General features: G+C 37.8%; 2 protein-coding genes across 3 annotated transcripts in view; one reads left to right on the forward strand and one right to left on the reverse strand.

Annotated features, from left to right (window-relative positions):
* Window positions 1-886: 886 nt before the first annotated feature.
* The window catches only part of LOC123517545 (galactosylgalactosylxylosylprotein 3-beta-glucuronosyltransferase S-like), a 64480-nt gene continuing 45423 nt past the window's right edge, over window positions 887-19943 (forward strand). The window contains exon 1 of one of the 2 annotated variants that reach the window (XM_045277713.1): window positions 887-1057. The gene's annotated coding sequence lies outside the window, so the exon portion shown is untranslated. The remainder of the gene's footprint in view (window positions 1058-19943) is intronic. The other variant, XM_045277714.1, reaches the window with a different exon arrangement.
* Window positions 11274-13223, reverse strand: LOC123517371 (jerky protein homolog-like). Its single transcript, XM_045277382.1, has one exon. The coding sequence runs from the start codon at window positions 13221-13223 to the stop codon at window positions 11274-11276; it is 1950 nt and encodes a 649-aa protein (XP_045133317.1).

Consider the following 19943-nt stretch of genomic DNA (forward strand, 5'->3'; position numbering starts at 1 on the left):
CCCAACGGAGTCTCAAGGCGGCTAGGAGAAATCCCAAAATTTGAGTGACGTCACGGTGACGTAGACACACTTGGGAGTAAATTTAGGAGAATTCTTGGAACTTTTGATAAATACCGGCCCTGTGATAGATTATTTAAGTGGTATATGGGTTTTAACAAAGGGGACATGAATGTAGTTCTTAGGGTCAGTAGCGGGGACAGAACCAGAAATAATGGTTTAAACTTGAAAAATTCACGTTTAGGAAAGAAATGGGAAGAAACTGCTGGTTTTCAAACAGAGTGGAACGGTCTCAGTGGTCATGTAGTCAGGGCTGAGTCAATTGGGAGCTTTAAAAAGTTAGATAAGTTCATGGATGGAGAAGATAGATGGAATTGGGTAGCTTAAGCACACAGGAGGCCTGACGGCCTCTTGCAGCTTCCCTCTTTTCTTATGTTCTTATGAAACTTGTGTTTCAGCCGCTTCTGCTAAATACTCAAAGTAGTTACAGATGTGATATATTTATAGTAAAGGAACAAAGGATGATGAATTATTATGGCATCAACAGAATTATTTTGCTTAGTTTTTTTTTTATGTTAAAAAGAAATTGTGTCCGAATCATACCGGCTCTTTCCTATATAGTGTCTCGAGCAGTGTGCTTACTAGAGGTGTGGGCGACACTTATCGTGGCTATGGGCGTCATATTGTTTTTATTGTTATTTTTATTTTTAATGATAAATAGATGAATAAAGGTTCACCTAAACGTCAATCTGTTTTCCTAGATTTTCGGAGTAGTGCAAATCAATCAAGCAGGATTTGGATTATAAAAACAAAGTATTAGTCGAGTTAAAACTTACATCCATTTAAAAAGTGTTAAGTGATAAAAGGTGAAGTGATTACTGATAGTGATTAGTGATCCCGACACAACGCAAGTTGTTCGTGTCCGCCAGGAAAACAACTTTCCCCTGGCCGAGCACTGGGCACTGGGCAAGGTTGCTTAATTGGCAATTACCCTTGAACAATGTGCCTCCGTTTCAGTGTTAGAGTTACAGCGTGAGGGAGACGGTGGATTTAGGATAAGGTGAGCATTTTCTGAGTATTGATGTTTTCTAGGTAAATACTGGAATGTGAAGGGAATAAGTTGCTCGTTCTGGCATTAATATAGACAGATATATTCTAGGACTACTTGCCCAGTAGTTTCCTGCTAGGCACATATGGTGACCAACTTACACCACACTTGTGCCTTCCTAAAGAGGAGAGGACGGCACTGTCCCCAAGAAACCGTCCCGCGCGTTCACCTTGATTCCCGGCTCCTACTTCGCTCCTATAAAGCCACAGTCACATATATAAAGCCACGCTATTGGTCAACGAGAGAGAGAATATGAAAACGAATAAGGAGAGAGAGAGAATATGATAACGAATAAAGAGAGAGAGAGAGAAATATGGTAACGAATAAGGCAGCGTTTCTCAACCTTTTTACCCTTGCGAAACCCTTGAAATACATGACATGTCTCACGGAACCCATGCACAAAAACAAAATTATATAACTACCATATATTTTTCATTATATGTGACATCAAATCAGCTGGGAGGCGAGCACGTGGGGACGGCTTCTTGGGGACAGTGCCGAGAGGACAATTACCATGCCTATGATACCAGTATGATATATCAAATGTTGGTAAATTTGCAGTTTCAACCAATATAGCTACCATACATTTCTTTTTCCCTGTGTCTAACAAGCTTGGGAACCTCCTGGGAAAGTCAGGTTTTAGGGTGGAGAAACCAAAAATGAGCAAAATTTGACCCTTTGAAAGGTCTAGGGAAATAAAAAACCAGTATTTTGACAAAAAATCTAGGGAAATTTTCCTATAACTCATGAAATTGCCTGAATAAAGTGAACACCAGCACCCTACCTTAAACCTAACCTAATGACTGACAGACTGCTGCAGTGCCTGCACAATATTAACAATAAACACACGAACACACTCAGTATCCTCTGACTGACTGGTGTGGAATGATCCAGAGCTAAAATTGAGGTAAATCTTAGAAATTCTGTCCTGAAGTTATTATTAATTTCCGATAGGGTAAAATGGGGTTAGAAATGCTCATAGAAGTGAGATCTATACTGTGAGAATGTGTATAGCTACATGTGGTGTATTGGTTGGAACTGCAATAATACCCAAATGTTTTTTCTGTATAACTGCACCAATTCTAACCTCACCTAACATATCCCTTGGCTAATATGGAGATAATCCTAGTCTCCGGTAAATTTTTAGTTAGTTTCTGAATGAAATTGATTTTTTTCTGATAGATTTTGACCTGATTTGAATGAATATGCACTTCATTTCCATTGTAAATCTGTAGTTTATTTTTTAACTCCCCCCTCCTTCCCTGTCCTTTACACAAAACAAAGCATTTTTTGCTGGTAGAATATTTTGACCTGTTTTGGATGATCAGCACCTAAACCTAACCTAACCTATCTAACGTAACCTAGTTGAGGTGACATGCACCACTGATATGTCTTCCTTAGAACAAAATTAACTTTATCTAACATAATTAAACTGATCTAACCAAAGCAAACTAGCCTAACCTGACTGGCATTGCTAAGAAATTAATATAAAGTAATGACTTTATTTTAATTTCTTTTTGTAAAATCTGGTGATACAGTGGATATGATTGAGGCAACAACCTGCTCGGGCAGACATCTTCCATATACTGAATTCAAATAGAGTTGCTTCTCTCCACAAACCACTCTGATTGGCTGGATTTATTATTTGTTATTTTTATTGGTCAGTGGCTGCTTGCCCAAACAAAAGAACCAATCATTGCCATTCTTTACACACATGGCCAAATAATGTGACAATATGCACACACAAATGAACACATGTAACAGCGTTTCTCAGTTCCTGTCAGCCCATCACACGGATGGGTGTCGCTCGCTCTCCTCAAAAAGTGGTAAATTTTTAAACATTTTTATCAATGTTATAAACAATTTGCGATGGGTATGAATGGGTTCCAATTACTCAAAATTAAAATTTCTGTAATATGAGAAGAGTAACAAAAGCCATATTGTTGTTGGTGTAAGAGTAAAATAATACTATCTTTTGTCATGAGGTTAATACTTACATGTTAGAATTAAGGTCGCAGAATATCATACGATAAATATGAAAAAATCAATAGTCTTCCAATAAGTGATAAAGAATGCATCAATGTTTATATTTTGATGCCTAGAACACTAAATGAGCTCACCTCACAGTTGGAAATCCTTAAAGAAAGATTGGTAAATAACAAGTCCTTCCTATCATCACCAATGGTAGCGGGACGAATTGAGTGCAACACACCAATGTTAGCAGCATACTAACGCGAGTGGCCCACCAACTGAAGTATCAGGGTAACCATTCTTTTTCCTCTAAAAATTTCCCACAGTCTATTCCTTCTCATTTTTGCATTAAGACCTATTGATTTTTTAAGGTGATCCAATTTAAAAGATGATAAAATAATAGGATACAGGCAAGCCCCACTTAATGAAGGGGTTACGTTCCTAAAAACCCTTCGTTAAGCAAATTTTTGTTAGCGAACCAATTATATCAAGTTTAACCCCTGACTTGAGCTTCCATTGAGAGTAAACAAAGCGAGAGTGCATCATAGTACAGTAAAAGATTTAATGAAAGTAAAAATTATGAAGTTAAACATTTAAGCAGTTTAATTTAAGACTAAGTCATTATAATGTACACTAATGTATGTATGTAAGTAACTTTGTAATGTTGATGATCTTAAATTTATGAAGGGAGGGAGAGTGGAGCCAGAAATACGCTAGCTGGCAACCTGTGGAATGTAAACAAAGGGTGCATCATTGTACCGCATACAAAACTTATGTACCACATTTCCACAAGGCTTTCCATTTTATCCATTGTAGAATCACGAGTTCAGGTGGTTCTTTTAGCTTGCAAGGAAGATATGATCTTACCAGCCTTCTTAATAGTCTGATGACTTGGAAATGGTGGACAGTAGATGGAGTCAAGCCATGGTGGCCAGCAATGCTATTAGTTTTCTCGCCTCTCTCGTGTCTGTGAATAATATCCAGCTTCACTTCGAAAGTAAGAGTCTTCTTAGCAATGCTAGGCGACATTGCAGGGCATTTTGGTGGCATGTAGAGCGAGGGAAGACGAGCTGCTGCTGACGCTGTTATTGTTTTGAACTAAGGGAGTGAGTGGTGTGCGTTTTGTCCACGAGAGGCGTTGGTGTATTCAAAAGCTTGTTGGCTTACGTGATATGGCGGGGCTTTCAAACTTGGAAAAAATTACCTAGATAAAATTTTGTTAAAGCGAGTTTGGTGTTTGTTAAGCGAACAGATGGTAGTAAAAGGAAACCTTCGTTGTAGCAAAATTTCGTTGTGTGAACCTTCGTTAAGTCGGGGTTGCCTGTATATGTTTGATAATACTTGTTAGTTACAAATACCAAGTAAAGCTTTCAACCTTGTATAATTCTCAACAGGCCTTCCTTGTTTTTGTCAGTACATACCTGGTGTTGCCAACCACTACAGCTATCACAGTGTAGGCCTTCTTGTCTTAACCTAACTTCTTTAGAAGTGGAAATTAACTTATCAAAACAAAATAAAAAGACTCAAAAAGTGTAAAGAAATTAAAAGTTCTGAAATATTTCAGACTCATTCTGAATTGGTGGATGAATTTGCTCATGTTAACGCTTTTAATCAATAACTCCATAGTGTTGCCAAAATGACTCCATGGTGTGGTGAATTTGCATGTGGGTGAAATTACAGGATACCCTCAAAATACTTCAGTAATGAGAGTCCTGACTATTTACCTGCATTTCAAGTCAGCCATTTTCAGGTGTTACTTCTTGAATTGTAGATGGTTAACAGAAAGAGAAAACCAGAGTGTGTGCTCCTAGGTAGTTAATTTGCCTTTAATATCGAGTTAGTTGTTTCAGTACATTAGACAACCAGTGAAATAGGCTAGATACAGCTTTATTTGATGTACTATTTTAGTACATTCAAAAGCATAAGCCAACAATCTTGATTCATTGATACATCAGCCTCGATTATGTTGTGTTGGGAATTTCCCTCCTGAATGGTAACATTGTTCAGTCTAGGAAAATTTCCGTGAGTCGTTACCTACCTTTGGTGCTCTCGACGTTAACACATGTGACTTGGTTCATGCTTGACTCATCCATAATTCATCACCAATCCTCTCCCCAAGAACAGCAAACTTGGTAATCTTGAAGGAAAATGTCTGGTTTTTTGGGTGGGGAAAGCTGAAATAAAAAACTTTTTTGGCGATTTAAAAGAAGATCTAAGGGAAAAAATGCCATTTTAAGGAAAAAATTGCTAATGATTCACTACATTTGTTGCTGTATCCACTATATTTACTAAAAACCAAACTGAGGTGCTAACCAAATCCAATACAGTGGTACCTTGAGATACGAGTTTAACTCGTTCCATGATGGAGCTTGTATCTCTAAAAAAAATTTCCCATTGAAATTCATTGAAATGTCATTAATCCATTCCAGCCTCCCCAAAAAGAGCACCCCTATCTTTTTTTGTGTGTTTTCAGGTAAGAAAAAGGTATTTATAAATAATAATTATTGCATAGAAACATAATAAAATATAACAAAGATAATATAAATACATAAACTACTCTTATAAACTACAGGCAACCCCACTTTACAAAAGGGTTATGTTCCTAAAAAAACCCTTCGTTAAGCAAAACTTCGTTAAGCGAACCAATTATAACAAGTTTAACCCATGACTTGAACTTCCATTAAGAGTAAACAAAGCGAGAGTGCATCATAGTACAGTGAAAGGTTTAATGAAACTAAAACTAATTAAATTCGTATGTCAAAGTACCACTGTATTCGTGAACCAAAACCATTTTCCCTATAGGAATCAATGTAAAATAGATTAATCCATTCCTAAACCCAAGACTGCGTCTGAGAGAGCGAGTCTTGGCAGGCACCCTATTGTCCCTGCAGCATGTATCTCTAAGAAATGGTTTTGTACACCTCTCAGCTATAATAAACAAAGAATGGTCATTATTAGAGTAACAGGGTCTAACTGAGAGCAAGATGGTATACGCTGATCTTCCTGACAACGTTTATCATGCATCACTAACTGTTCTGGAGGTAAAGTGCATCTATGCTGCAATCAGCTCTAATTTGTATATTATAAAAAAAATGACTAGGTTTTTTTTACCTTCATTCTTATCTGCATTTGGTCACATGTTCAAACCTTCTTCCATATCACAATGTAAAAAAAGCCACTAACATCTAGACAACACCAATGTGTCGGTCTTGTTTTGCTGGTAGCAGCTCCACCCACTAGGCAGCAATATCTACCCGATTCCAGTGGGTAGCATTGCCACCTGCATATTGATACATGTGAACCCACCTTAAGTTGAAGGATGTGGATGTGGATTGTGGGATATATACAATATGTTTGGTAAGGCACTGAGAGAGGACAGCAGAGAGAGACATCAACACTAGCAGTGCATGAGTAACATTGAAACATTTGTACCATTTTTATTATCACATATAGATGTATACAAGGGATCCTCGCAACTCAATGGGGTTAGGGCGGTTTTTCATTGGTTAAATCAGCGTTTATTCGAATCGTGAAGCAATTTTTCCTATAAGATACTTAAGAATCATTGGGGATAGGGACCAACGTCCAACCTAGACCCCACAAAGCATCACTATAACCTCTAAAGAATACTAACCTAGACTAAATCAGTACTATCAAAGGCTTCATTTATATCTAACTTTTTTTATTAAACACATTAGGGTGCTGTACAGTACATTTTTGGAAATAAAAACACTTGCAGCAGTCTCACGGTACTTGTCCCTGTTCTTCCAAATTGTTGATATTATTGATCTAGGGACACCCATTTGCACTGCAATGACACTGTGAGCTATACCTGCCTCACACTTTCTTATAAGATCAAGCTTATCTTTGAAAGGCAGGAAATTGTGCTTCTTAGGGCTGGAGGTGGCTTTCCGTCGTCTTGAGTCAGACGAAGTACACTGTTTTCCTCTAGCGTCAATTTTTAGTCAAATAAAGATCTATGGTTTCTAATTAACACTTTTATAATAGAATTAATTTTCTTGTTAATTGGAATGATGCAATAATCTGAAATTAATAGAATCTTGATAAGTAGATGTAAATATATTTGTATATACAGTATATTTTTTTTTCCTAACCTAACAGTGAAAAATAGTTTAGTTGTTTGTTTACATTTGTCTAGGACTGTGACGTTCCAAGACAGAACTTCCAAGGAACAACTGGCCAAGATGAGCAGCTCTGTTGTTTATGAGTGGACAAAGCTGTCTGAAGAGTTTCTCATAGGGAGCATTAAAGGCCAAAAATAGCAACAAAAAAATATCAATGACTTGCTGGGAGTGAAGGGGCTGCCATGTTTCTTTACATTTGACAGATGCAACAAAGGCGCAAGCGAGTTTGTGTGTGATGACCAGTGTCGACAAAAGTTGACAGTCTTTAGAAAGTTAACAGAAAAAGTCAAAAGAGGAACTTTTGCAATGACCAAAGACTGATTGAGTTTTTTTTAGGCAATTTATATGGTATAAAGGATTCGTGTTTGGCGAAATTCACATTTGGCGGTAGTTTCGCCAGACTAATTAATTCGCCAAGTGTGGGGGCTTACTGTACAGGCAATCCCCGCTTAACGAAGGTTCACACAACAAAATTTTGCTACAACGAAGGTTTCATTTTACTACCATCTGCTCGTTTAACGAGCACCAAACTCACTTTAACGAAGTTTCATCCAGGTAATTTTTTCAAAGTTTGAAAGCCCGCCGTATCACACAAGCCGACAGGCTTTTGAATACACCAGCGCCTCTCGTGGACAACACACACACCACTCACTCCCCCTGTTCAAAACAATAACAGCATCAACAGCAGCTCATCTTCCCTCGCTCAACTTACCACCAAAACACCCTGCAATGTTGCCTAGCGTTGCTAAGAAGACCAGGAAGTCTCTTACTCTTGACAAACTGGATATTATTCACAGACACAAGGCGAGAAAACTAATAGCATTGCTCGCCACCATCTTGACTCCATCTACTGTCTCTACTATTTTCAAGTCAGTAGACTCTATTAAGAAGGCTTGTGAGACCGTATCTTCCTTGCAAGCTAAAAGAACCACCTGAACTCGTGACTCTACAATAGAAAAATGGAAAGCCTTGTGGAAATATGGTACCTAAGTTTTGTATGCGGTACAATGATGCGCCCTTTATTTACATTCCACAGGTTGCCGGTTAGTGTCTTTCCCGTTTCACTCTCCCTCCCTTCATAAATTTAAGATCATCATCATTATACAGTTACATACATACATACATTAGTGTACATTATATTGACTTAAATTAAACTGCCTAAATGTTTACCTTCATAATTTTTACTTTCATTAAACCTTTCACTATACTATGGTGCACTCTTGCTTTGTTTACTCTCAATGGAAGTTCAAGTCAGGGGTTGAACTTGTTATAATTGGTTCGCTTAACAAAAATTTGCTTAACGAAGGGTTTTTTAGGAACGTAACCTTCGTTAAGTGGGGATTGCCTGTATATATATATATATATATATATATATATATATATATATATATATATATATATATATATATATATATATATATATATAATTGGTTGCAATGAAAAATCGCTAATGAATGTTTTTTAGAACATAACCTCTTCGTTAAGTGGGGTTGCTATATATATATATATATATATATATATATATATATATATATATATATATATATATATATATATATATATATATATATATATATATATATATATATATATATATATATATATATATATATATATATATATATATATATATATATATATACATACATACATACATACATACATATATACATATATAGTAACCTCCACTTAACGAAGAGGTTATGTTCCTAAATAAACCTTCGTTAAGTGATTTTTCGTTTTTATATATATATATATATATATATATATATATATATATATATATATATATATATATATATATATATATATATATATATATATATATATATATATATATATATAAACACACACACACACACACACACACACACACACACACACACACACACACACACACACACACACACACACACACACACACACACACAGTAGGATCCTAAACAGCATACAATTTAGTTCAGTAATGATATTAATTTTTTGTGATTTTCACATTACACAATCTTTTCAGGAACATATCCCTCACATAAATTGATAAATCCCTGTTTACATATACAGTGGTGCCTTGGAATACGAAATTAATCTGTTCAAAATTTTTTTCTTACTCCAAAACGTTCTTACTCCAAAGCATCAAAATACTGTACATGTATTCTTATGGAAGAAATTATAATTTGTTCCAAACCACCTCCCAAGACCAAAAAAAAAAATTTTTTCACCTAATTTCTTACTTTTTGCATACTATTACTATATATACTACTACTACTATTATGCTATAACTATAAAAGACAGGAAAATAAAGCAGGAAAGTAAGCAAAATGTAATATAATGAAAATTCAACTTCTTGTGGTCAGAAACAAGCGTCACCACATCCTCTTCATGTGACTCCATCAAGCCAGCACCACACACTCTTATATAAGCCAATATGTTTTTCTTTAATATACTGCATTCATTATGGAAAATAAATCAGGGAAGTAAGCAAATTGTAATATGAAAATTCAACTTCGTGGTTAGAAACAAGTGTCAACACATCCTTCTCAGCAGACTCCATCACCCCAGCACTATGCACTCTTATCTAAACCAGTAACGAGATAAAAATAACAATTCCAATATTGTCATGCATCATAATAAGTTTCTGAATTGCTTATTTATCCATGGAAATACATGTATATCTTATATCTCTCCAAGAAATACATAAAAAAATGATAAAATACAGCATACTGAAATAAGTGCTCTCACCATCCTCACGTTTGGCGCCCTCCCACCTACACAAACATATCCTTGTAAAAGCTGATACATAATTGGCTAAGTGTCCACCATGTTGAAAACAATGGGCCAATGACAGGCCTTAATATATGACAGATAGACTCTAGTATAAACAAACTATGCAGCATAAAGGAGTGCAGGTTTTGAAAAGCGCCACGATAATGCCTGACGGGCTCTAATATAAGAGCCATGATTGTGCCTGACGGGCTATAAGGGTTAAGGCTTTTAATTCATGAGCTGGATACTCTCTCTTTCCGTCAGATTTTCTGAAATTTTCCATATATTTGTCTGTATGTCTCGTGACCATGTGTGCTGCTACACTAGGCAATGATCTTAATGACTAAAAAAACTTAATATTATTATCCCAGAATATTATTATCCCAGACACTACAAAACAACAACCAAACAACTGCAAACACTCCTGAGGCACTGAGGCAGTGTGGTGCCCCAGCATGCAGTCAGCTGATTACGCAATCTGTTCACCGCGTTTGTTATTGTTCACACGCCAAAGCAAAGTTCGTCCTCCAATGCAAAAAAAAAAAAAAACACAATTTTTTGTTCGTATTCCAAGTTACTCATACTCAAAAGCATTCGTACTCTAAGGTACCACTTTGGGTATATATATATATATATATATATATATATATATATATATATATATATATATATATATATATATATATATATATATATATATATATATATATATATTAAGTCCTCGTTTTACACTAGTTTAGTATACAATAAATTCGCAGATACGATAATTGACAATTACTACCATTTTTTCAATTTACGATAAAAAAAATCGCACTTACGATATTTGAAATTCCCGCCGCCTGTGATTGTGGCGCTGCACTGCGACCAAGTCGGACCAACAACAAATCAGTCACTTTCGCGCCAGCACGATGAATAGCAGTGAGACTGTGCTCGGTGATTTACTTACATTATTCTCTGCATTTAAGACCAATTCCTGTCCAAAATGTCACCGAAACGTAATTTGGATTTTGGTGAAGAAGTGGGTAAGGGTGAACGAGCCAGGAAAAGTTTAATGTTGGAAACGAAGCTTGATATACAGGTTGAACCTCGATTTAACGGCAAGCTCGGGGATTTGCCGTTGCCGTTAAATCGATTTTGCCGTTAAAACCGATAAATACTAAAAATATAAAAAAATAATAGAAAATAAAAAGTTAGGTTAGGAGAAAACGAAAATTAATGTTCTTACCATGTACTGGACGCTTCTTCCGCTCAAGAACGCAGGTGTCTTCTTATTTACTACTGTAGGTGAGGAGTTACTGTTGCATGGATGGAGTGGAGGTTGAAGGAACGGCTGCAAGGGTGATATCTTGCTGGCGATCACTGATGTCTGCAGGGTCTGAATGGTTGCTGATGTCAGGTAGGCTGATGTCTGGGGTCTCTGGTGGGGTACTGACTGGTGTAACAGTACTAACTGAAGGGGAGACTGGGATTTTTACGATGTCTGGAGCAGATGATGGTCCTGGTGCAGATGATGGATGAGGTGAAGGAGTACGCTTGTCACACATAGCCTTGAAAAGATCTTGTAGCTTAGTCTGTTTGAGAAGTTTCGGTTTTTCTTTGATGAGAGTGGATTGTATGTTGTACACCTGCATAATCTGTTGTTCTGTGATGCAGGGCCTCTGCTCCAGTGCACAAATCAGTTCTTCACACAACTCGATGGTCCTGTCATGTGAGACCTTTTTCGGGTGTTCATCATCCTGTGTGCTGTTCTCATCATCACTGTCCTCCTCCCTTTGCTCCTTCTTAAATTCTTCTGGGGTGGTTACCATCCTCACTATCTCCTGAGACGTGTAAGCGTGTGCCACAGGACCATCGTCGTCCACGTCTAGCCACTCCTCAACAGCTTTATCCTGAAGTTCCTTTGACACTGAACTGCTGTACTGCTTTGCGTACTCCATAATTTCCCCAACAGTTTTCTTGGCCTCAGAAACCCGAAAACCACCAAAGTCAGCATCAATGTCGTCCAACTCCTCTGCCTGGAACATTAGACTTGGCCACAACTTGTGCCAACAGTTGTGGAGTGTTGATTTTTCCACCATGTCCCAGGCATTAGCGACCCCATACAGCACATTCCGCATGTTGTACTCCTTCCTGAACTCGTCGATTGTCTTCCCTTCACTCACACCCATCAACATTTTTCTCATAAAAATGCGTCGATACTTCCGTTTCATTGATCTCAAGATTCCCTTATCTTGAGGTTGAATGAGAGAGGTGCAATTGGGAGGCATGTAGGTCACAAAAACGTTGTCTTTCATCATCTGATCAGCAGGGGGGTGGCCAGGGCAGTTGTCCAGCAACAAAAGTATTTTACAGTCCTTGGGCAAGCCAGCTTTCGTGCAATGTTCCCTTGCCTCAGGAACGAACATCTTCTCAAACCACTCCAACATCATTTTCTGGGTCATCCACGCACGTTTGTTTGCACGATAGTGGACAGGCAACACTCGCATGCCCTTCAACGCGCGTGGATTCTGGCTCTTCCCGATAACCAAAGGTTTGCAGCGATGGCTCCCAGCAGCATTGGCACAGGCCAATACTGTAACCCTGTCCTTTGGCTCTTTAAAGCCTTCAAGTGCCCCCTCATCTTCGTGGCGTAGTGTCTTGTGGGGCATGCAACGCCAGTACAAAGCAGTCTCATCGGCATTGTAAACTTGTTCTGGACTTAAGTTCTCATCCTTGATAATTTTCTCAAAAACATCAACATACCGCTCAGCATTCTCGTGATCGGCAGACTTAGCCTCACCACAGGTCGTTCCTTCAGAAATGCCATGCCGTTTCTTAAACCGATCTAGCCAACCACTCGACAAATGAAATTCACCTTCAATGTTCAGTAAATCAAAAAATATTTTAGCCTGCTCAAGTATCATGTCACCAGATAACTTAACACCTTCACTGCGTACTTGCCGAAACCACTCCATTAAACAAACTTCTAAGTCCTCGTACTTTCCAGGTTTCATATGCTTACGTTTGCTCATTAACTTCTTACTGTCACTGTCAGCAAAATACGTTAAAAGTTGCACTTTCTGTTTCTTTAAGTCGTACACAGTAGACGAACCACACCCGTACATTTCACACAGCTTACGTACGGGTAAGCCACTATCCAACTTCTTCAATAACTCAACTTTCTGTGCAATAGTCAATGACAAACGCTTTTTCTTTTCACTTGGACCACTTTTTCCAAAGTCTGCAGGCCTTTTCGAAGCCATTTTGCCAAAATATATCACCGAACTAACAAAGACTAGGACGAAAGTAAACGAATACGTCTTCTCTCTATGCTGTCTAGGCGGGAAATAACGCTTGTGGCGGGAAACTGCACGTGGGTTGGAGCGGCACACCAGCGCCGGTACATCGGTGCGGCGGAATCGGTACTAGGCGATGCCGGTAAATGCCGAAATGCCGTTAAAGACAACACTATGTTCCCACCGGAAATTTTTGCCGTTAAACACGGGATTCCGGTAAATCGCGTGCCGTTAAAGCGGGGTTCAACCTGTAGTCAAGAGAAAAGAACTTGGGGAAGGCTCGTCAGCTATAAGCCGTTCCCTGAATTTACCACAGTTGCTACTGTTTTGAGGAATGCTTCAAGTGTTAAGGAGGCAGCAGCTAATGCTTCAAGCCTGCAGGTAAAATTGCTGACAAAACATCGGGAACCCATTATGAGCCTCATTTCAGAAAAGGCGTTGTCTATTATTGAAACCTTGAAGGTTGGGATGGATGTTTGTTTACTTTTTTCGATTGACTTTCATACTGAGCTGGAACGTATTCCTATCTAATACATGTTAAAACGGATTCGGTTTACAATAGCTTTTTGAGGAATGCATAGTGTAAAACTACTGTGTATATATATATATATATATATATATATATATATATATATATATATATATATATATATATATATATATATATATATATATATATATATATATATATATATATATATATATATATATATATATATATATATATATATATATATATATATATATATATATATATATATATATATATATATATATATATATATATATATATATATATATATATATATATATATATATATATATATATATATATATATATATATATATATATATATATATACATACAAATTGCAACTTGTATGTAATTATGTGGGAAATACATTTTCACTATTTATTCCTGCAGAAATGTATGTGGGTTGCCATCTTACTATAATTACTGATATGTTTATCTGTATAGACATCAGATGTCCATGCATAGGTTCGAATCCTACCACATGCCATCTGGAAACTATGTCATTTGTCAAGTGGTTTAAAGTTACTACATGTCACCATGGTACCCAGGCTATAGGTGAAGGTGTAATTGCCTTACACCAAAGATGTGCTTGGGTGGTTATATGTGCCTTAATATGGGTACCACCATAAATAGAATTGCCTGTGCCACTAATGGATGGAAGTTGGACAGTGCTTCCCATATTCTTCAAGTATACCTACAGGTGCTATAGGCTATAACATAGAAAAATAAAAACAGATGAAATCAAACTCTATTCATGAAGAAAAGTATATAAGTTGATTTTCTAGTGTATTGGCATTTAGATTTATGTGGTTATCTCCAAATTTCCAAATAAGTACATCCTTGACCAGAAGTATATTAATCCAGGAAGTATTCAAAAGGAAGGCAGTAAGTTTGTGCTACTTAAAAGTCCAAGCGATGTAGATCATCTTATTAGTATATGGAAACCATAATTTTGAATAAGAATAGGCAACTTGAGTGTCATGGTGAGAAAATTGTTGTCTAACTAAAATGAACATCTCGCTGGCCTGTGCCTTGCTTAATTGGGCTTAATTAACACATTGTTGGACAACCAGTTAATTCCTGTTGTATTGTCCATGCCACTACACCATGAGGAGAAGGAAAGCTTCTTGTACAGGCAACCCCCGCTCAACGAAGGTTCACACAACGAAATTTCGCTACAACGAAGGTTTCATTTTACTACCATCTGCTCGTTTAACAAACACCAAACTCGCTTTAACGAAGTTTTATCCAGGTAGTTTTTTCCAAGTTTGAAAGGCCCGCCGTATCATGCAAACCGGCAGGCTTTTGAATACACCAGTGCCCCTGTTCAAAAGAATTGCAGCGTCAGCAGCAGCTCATCTTCCCTCGCTCAATTTACCACCAAAACGCCCTGCAATGTCACCTAGCGTTGCTAAGAAGACCAGGAAGTCTCTTACTCTCGAAGTGAAGCTGGATATTATTCACAGACATGAGAGAGGCGAGAAAAGTAATAGCATTGCTCGCCACCATCTTGACTCCATCTACTGTCTCTACTATTTTCAAGTCAGCAGACTCTATTAAGAAGGCTGGTGAGACTGAATCTTCCTTGCAAGCTAAAAGAACCACCTGAACTCGTGACTACAATGGATAAAATGGAAAGCCTTGTGGAAATGTGGTACGTACATAAGTTTTCTATGTGATACAATGATGCGCCCTTTGTTTACATTCCACAGGTTGCCCATTAGTGTCTTTCCCGTTTCACTCTCCCTCCCTTCATGAATTTAAGATCATCAACATTATAAAGTTATGTACATACATACATTAGTGAACATTATAATGACTTAAATTAAACTGCCTATATGTTTAACTTCATAATTTTTATTTTCATTAAATCTTTCACTATACTATGATGCACTCTCGCTTTGTTTACTCTCAATGGAAGTTCAAGTCAGGGGTTAAACTTGTTATAATCGGTTCGCTTAACGAAATTTTGCTTAACGAAGGGTTGTTTAGGAACGTAACCCCTTTGTTAAGCGGGGTTTGCCTGTATTCCTCTTTCGTCATTCCAGGACATTCCTGAGGGATGTTTGTTTTGGTGCTCAATTTCTTTGCCATATCACTTTTGTCGTAAAAGGGATGCTAAAATCACCACAAAAATAACTATATCCATATATCACGATGTTATTGAGTATGTTGGGTCATGTTGCACTCATACCTTGGTTTAACAGACCTTGGTTCAATGGATTGTGGAACCAATGGACAGTTTAAAAGTCCTGGGGTGTGGATGGATGAACAATTTAAAAATCCTGTGGTATGGATGGATGGATGAATTAAAAATTCTGTGGTGTGGATGGACAGACAATTTAAAAGTCCAGTGATATGGATGGATGGATGGACAGTTTGAAAGGCCAGTGATGTAATTGGACAGCGAATTGACCGAAAACTTCACATAGATTGAAGTCACATGGTGTAGATGGAATACTTCTCAAATGGCTTGAAGACTGGCTTTCTGAGAGAAAACAGCGTGTTGTTTTAAATGGTAAATTTTTAAAATGGCGAGAAGTCTTAAGCAGTGTACCACAGGGATCTGTGCTTGGCCCGGTTCTGTAGATGGAATACTTCTCAAATGGCTTGAAGACTGGCTTTCTGAGAGAAAACAGCGTGTTGTTTTAAATGGTAAGTTTTCAAAATGGCGAGAAGTCTTAAGCAGTGTACCACAGGGATCTGTGCTTGGCCCAGTTCTGTAGATGGAATACTTCTCAAATGGCTTGAAGACTGGCTTTCTGAGAGAAAACAGCGTGTTGTTTTAAATGGTAAATTTTCAAAATGGTGAGAAGTCTTAAGCAGTGTACCACAGGGATCTGTGCTTGGCCCGGTTCTTTTCCTTATTTATGTTAATGATATCGATGAGGGCTTCACCTGTAAAGTAAGTAAGTTTGCTGATGATACTAAGATAATGAATAAAGTAGTCACATCGGAGGATAAAAGAAAACTACAATCAGATCTCAACCGCTTAGCCACTTGGTCAGACAAGTGGCAGATGAGCTTCAATGTAGATAAATGTAAAGTGTTGCACATTGGTAGCAATAATGATCATACTAATTATTTAATGAACGGTTCCGAGCTTCTTAAGGTTGATGAGGAAAAAGACTTAGGCGTCATAATTACTTCAGACCTCAAGTCAACTAAACACTGCTCGGAAGTAGTCAAAACGGCAAACAAACTGCTTGGGTTTATCGGTAGAACTTTTCAATTTAAATCAGAAGGGGTTATTCTCACATTGTTTAATGCACTCGTCTGACCTCATCTTGAATACTGTGTCCAGTTCTGGTCACCCTACTATAGGAAAGATATAGACAACCTGGAGAGAGTCCAAAGAAGAGTCACCAAATTGATCCCACGACTGCGAAACAAGCCTTACGAGGAGCGCTTGAGGGAACTCAACTTGTTCAGTTTAGAGAAGCAGTGTATGTGAGGAGATTTGATTGAACTATCTAAAATGTTCCGGGGCTTTGATAACATAAATGTAAACAACTATCTCACCATTGACAGCTCCAACACCACTAGAAATAATGGCTACAAGATTACAGGTAAACGTTTCAGGTGAGACGAGGCAAAACATTATTTCTTCAATAGAATTGTAAATGTCTGGAACTCTCTCCCAGCACGTGTTGTCCGTAGCAATACGATAGAAACTTTTAAAAAAAGGTTGGGCATTCACTTCACATTAACCCCTCAAATGACATACTTTGCACCTTCATAAGATACCCTTTTTTTTTTTATTTGTAGTTACTGTACTAGATAGTGTCACTTCTCCTTCAATCTTTCCTGTCACATCTTTGACTTTCTCTCCCTGTGGCCTCTTTTCTTCTTCCTTGAACCCTGATGTCCTTCAACCTCTAACTTATAGAATCTGTAGTGGTAGCATAGGCACACAGACAGCCTCGTTAGGCCCAGTAGGGCTGTTGCTGTCTGTTCCTTTCTTTGTATTCCTTTGTATACCTTGGTAGTGTAGTGTGTAATGATGGTGGGTCGACCCAGGAAGTTGTATGGCGGATTGGCCTGGCCCACAGCGTTATCAACTTGCTAAACATGAGTATTTGGTATTATTGGTACCTGTGCAGATGGACAAAGATTTGGATCTTCACGTTGCTGGTGATCCCTGTCTTACTCTATGGTTGTAAGACATGGACGCTGAACACCAATCTGAAGAGGGAAATTGATTTCTTTGGTAGTAGATGCCTTCAGAGGGAAATTCGTTAATTTGGTCAAAAAAATTGAAAAATTGGAAACTTGGTACTTGGGTTCGTCTCTGGAGAGGGAAGCCATGGCTGAAGTTGCCAGGCGCATAACGCACTGCTTACCTGGTAATGGCGGGTTTAAAGGGCCGGCCCTTTAAATACCCAAGCGCATACGCCTTTTTCTTCTAGTCTTTGTTTTGCTTGTATTTATTTCCTTTTTTGAGCTGTTTTATTTTTTTTTTTTTGCGTGATGTACTTGTACGATAGTTTAGGATCAGGCAGTGAGGGTGAGGAAGATGCTAAATCCTCAGTACCAATTGATACAGTGCGCGTGCCTGCAGCCTACCTGTTGATCGTACTTTACACGTGTTGAGTCCCCAAATTGTGACAATGCCACGTGTAAGTGGTAAAAGAAAGACTCAGGTTTTCATACTAGATATATATAACCTATCAGTGATATGTTATATATTCTAATATGATAATAACAGGGGACCAGGAGCCTGTAAGGCTGACAGGCAAGTGAGAGCTCACCATTCAGAGAGGCTATATAGACGACATTCCCATGATGTAACATGGCCTGAAACTATCTAAACAGCCACTACCAGCCTCCAAGCAGTTGTCAAGGGATTATGTAAGTACATATCTGAGTTTGGTATATATTGGAGTGAGTTATGTGGGGGTTTTGAAGATGTTCACAGAAAATGCGTTTTCTCGACTTTCAGTTTTTCAGCATATATTGTTGAATAACTTTTTCAGTAATTGGTCAATTTCAAAATTTTTGCAGCAAAATGATCAACAACCTCATCTTAACAAATGCCAGCATGATAATGCATGAACTCACTCAAATAAATTTACAACAGGCTTATAAACTCAAATTTTTTTATAAAAAAAAAAGGTAACAATTTGGCGTGTAATGAAATTTTTATAACATAGGTTATGTGTATGCCGATGCTAACATTTATTTGTTGTTATGTATATTATATGTGGTTAAGAGGAAATTGCCACACTGTTATTAGTTTTGATTTTATAATGGTATTTTGAATTATTTTCTTATCGCCGAAAAAATATTTATTGCAAAAAAACTACGCCACATTTCTGTACCAAATTAACACTGAAGATGTACACCATAAACGTACACCTTGTGTATAAATATTATTGAATTCAGTGAAAAAATAGCAATGGGAGAGCCAAAAAACCGATATTGATATCGAGTCATCGAATTACCACCTTCACAGGATCATGTGGTACCACTGGTATGACTTTGTGTCAAATCAGTGGATCAAATCTGGGAAACTGATTTGAGGCCGATTACCAACATAATCCGTCAACACCAACTGCGGCTATATGGGCATGATGTGGCATGCTACCTGGAAACTGATCCTGCATATCAGGTTGTTTCCGAAAGGGACAACCCAGCATAAAGGAGGCCAAGGGTATGTCCATGGAACTCATGGCTGTGGCAAGTTGATGTTTCTTGGTAGGAGTTACTTGGCACAGGAAGGGAGCCTGCATGGAGACTTGTGAGGTGTGACCACCTGGAGTGGCGCCATAGGGTAGGTGAGGTGATGTGGTCTCCGGCTTATGCCTCCCATGATTGAATTCAGCGGTGGTCATTTTGTTTACACTTATAGAGGAAACACACAGATGGGGTCCAGATGGGAAGGGCAGACAGGGGAATCCCCTGCCTGGCCTGCAGTGCTGCCAAATATGCATTTTAATCTTCAGTACCATGAGGCATTTTCATATTCTTTCTGGTTACTGTTTGGTGATTTTATACAGCTTCAGAAACTTATGTGGGGATTAGATTAGTAAAGATTGTGTGTAGCCATTAATCTTTTCACCTCCATAGACCCTTCCTAATGCAAATAAGATTGTCTAATCATATCCAGAAATCAACGTGAAATGTATCTCATTACTGAAGGGGTTAACGTT

This window comes from Portunus trituberculatus, chromosome 42 (genome assembly GCF_017591435.1).
Source record: "Portunus trituberculatus isolate SZX2019 chromosome 42, ASM1759143v1, whole genome shotgun sequence".
NCBI classification, from domain to species: domain Eukaryota; kingdom Metazoa; phylum Arthropoda; class Malacostraca; order Decapoda; family Portunidae; genus Portunus; species Portunus trituberculatus.

What these genes read in the sequence shown, in the direction of transcription:
- LOC123517371 (XM_045277382.1), bottom strand. Translation starts at nt 13,223, where the DNA reads ATGGCTTCGAAAAGGCCTGCAGACTTTGGAAAAAGTGGTCCAAGTGAA.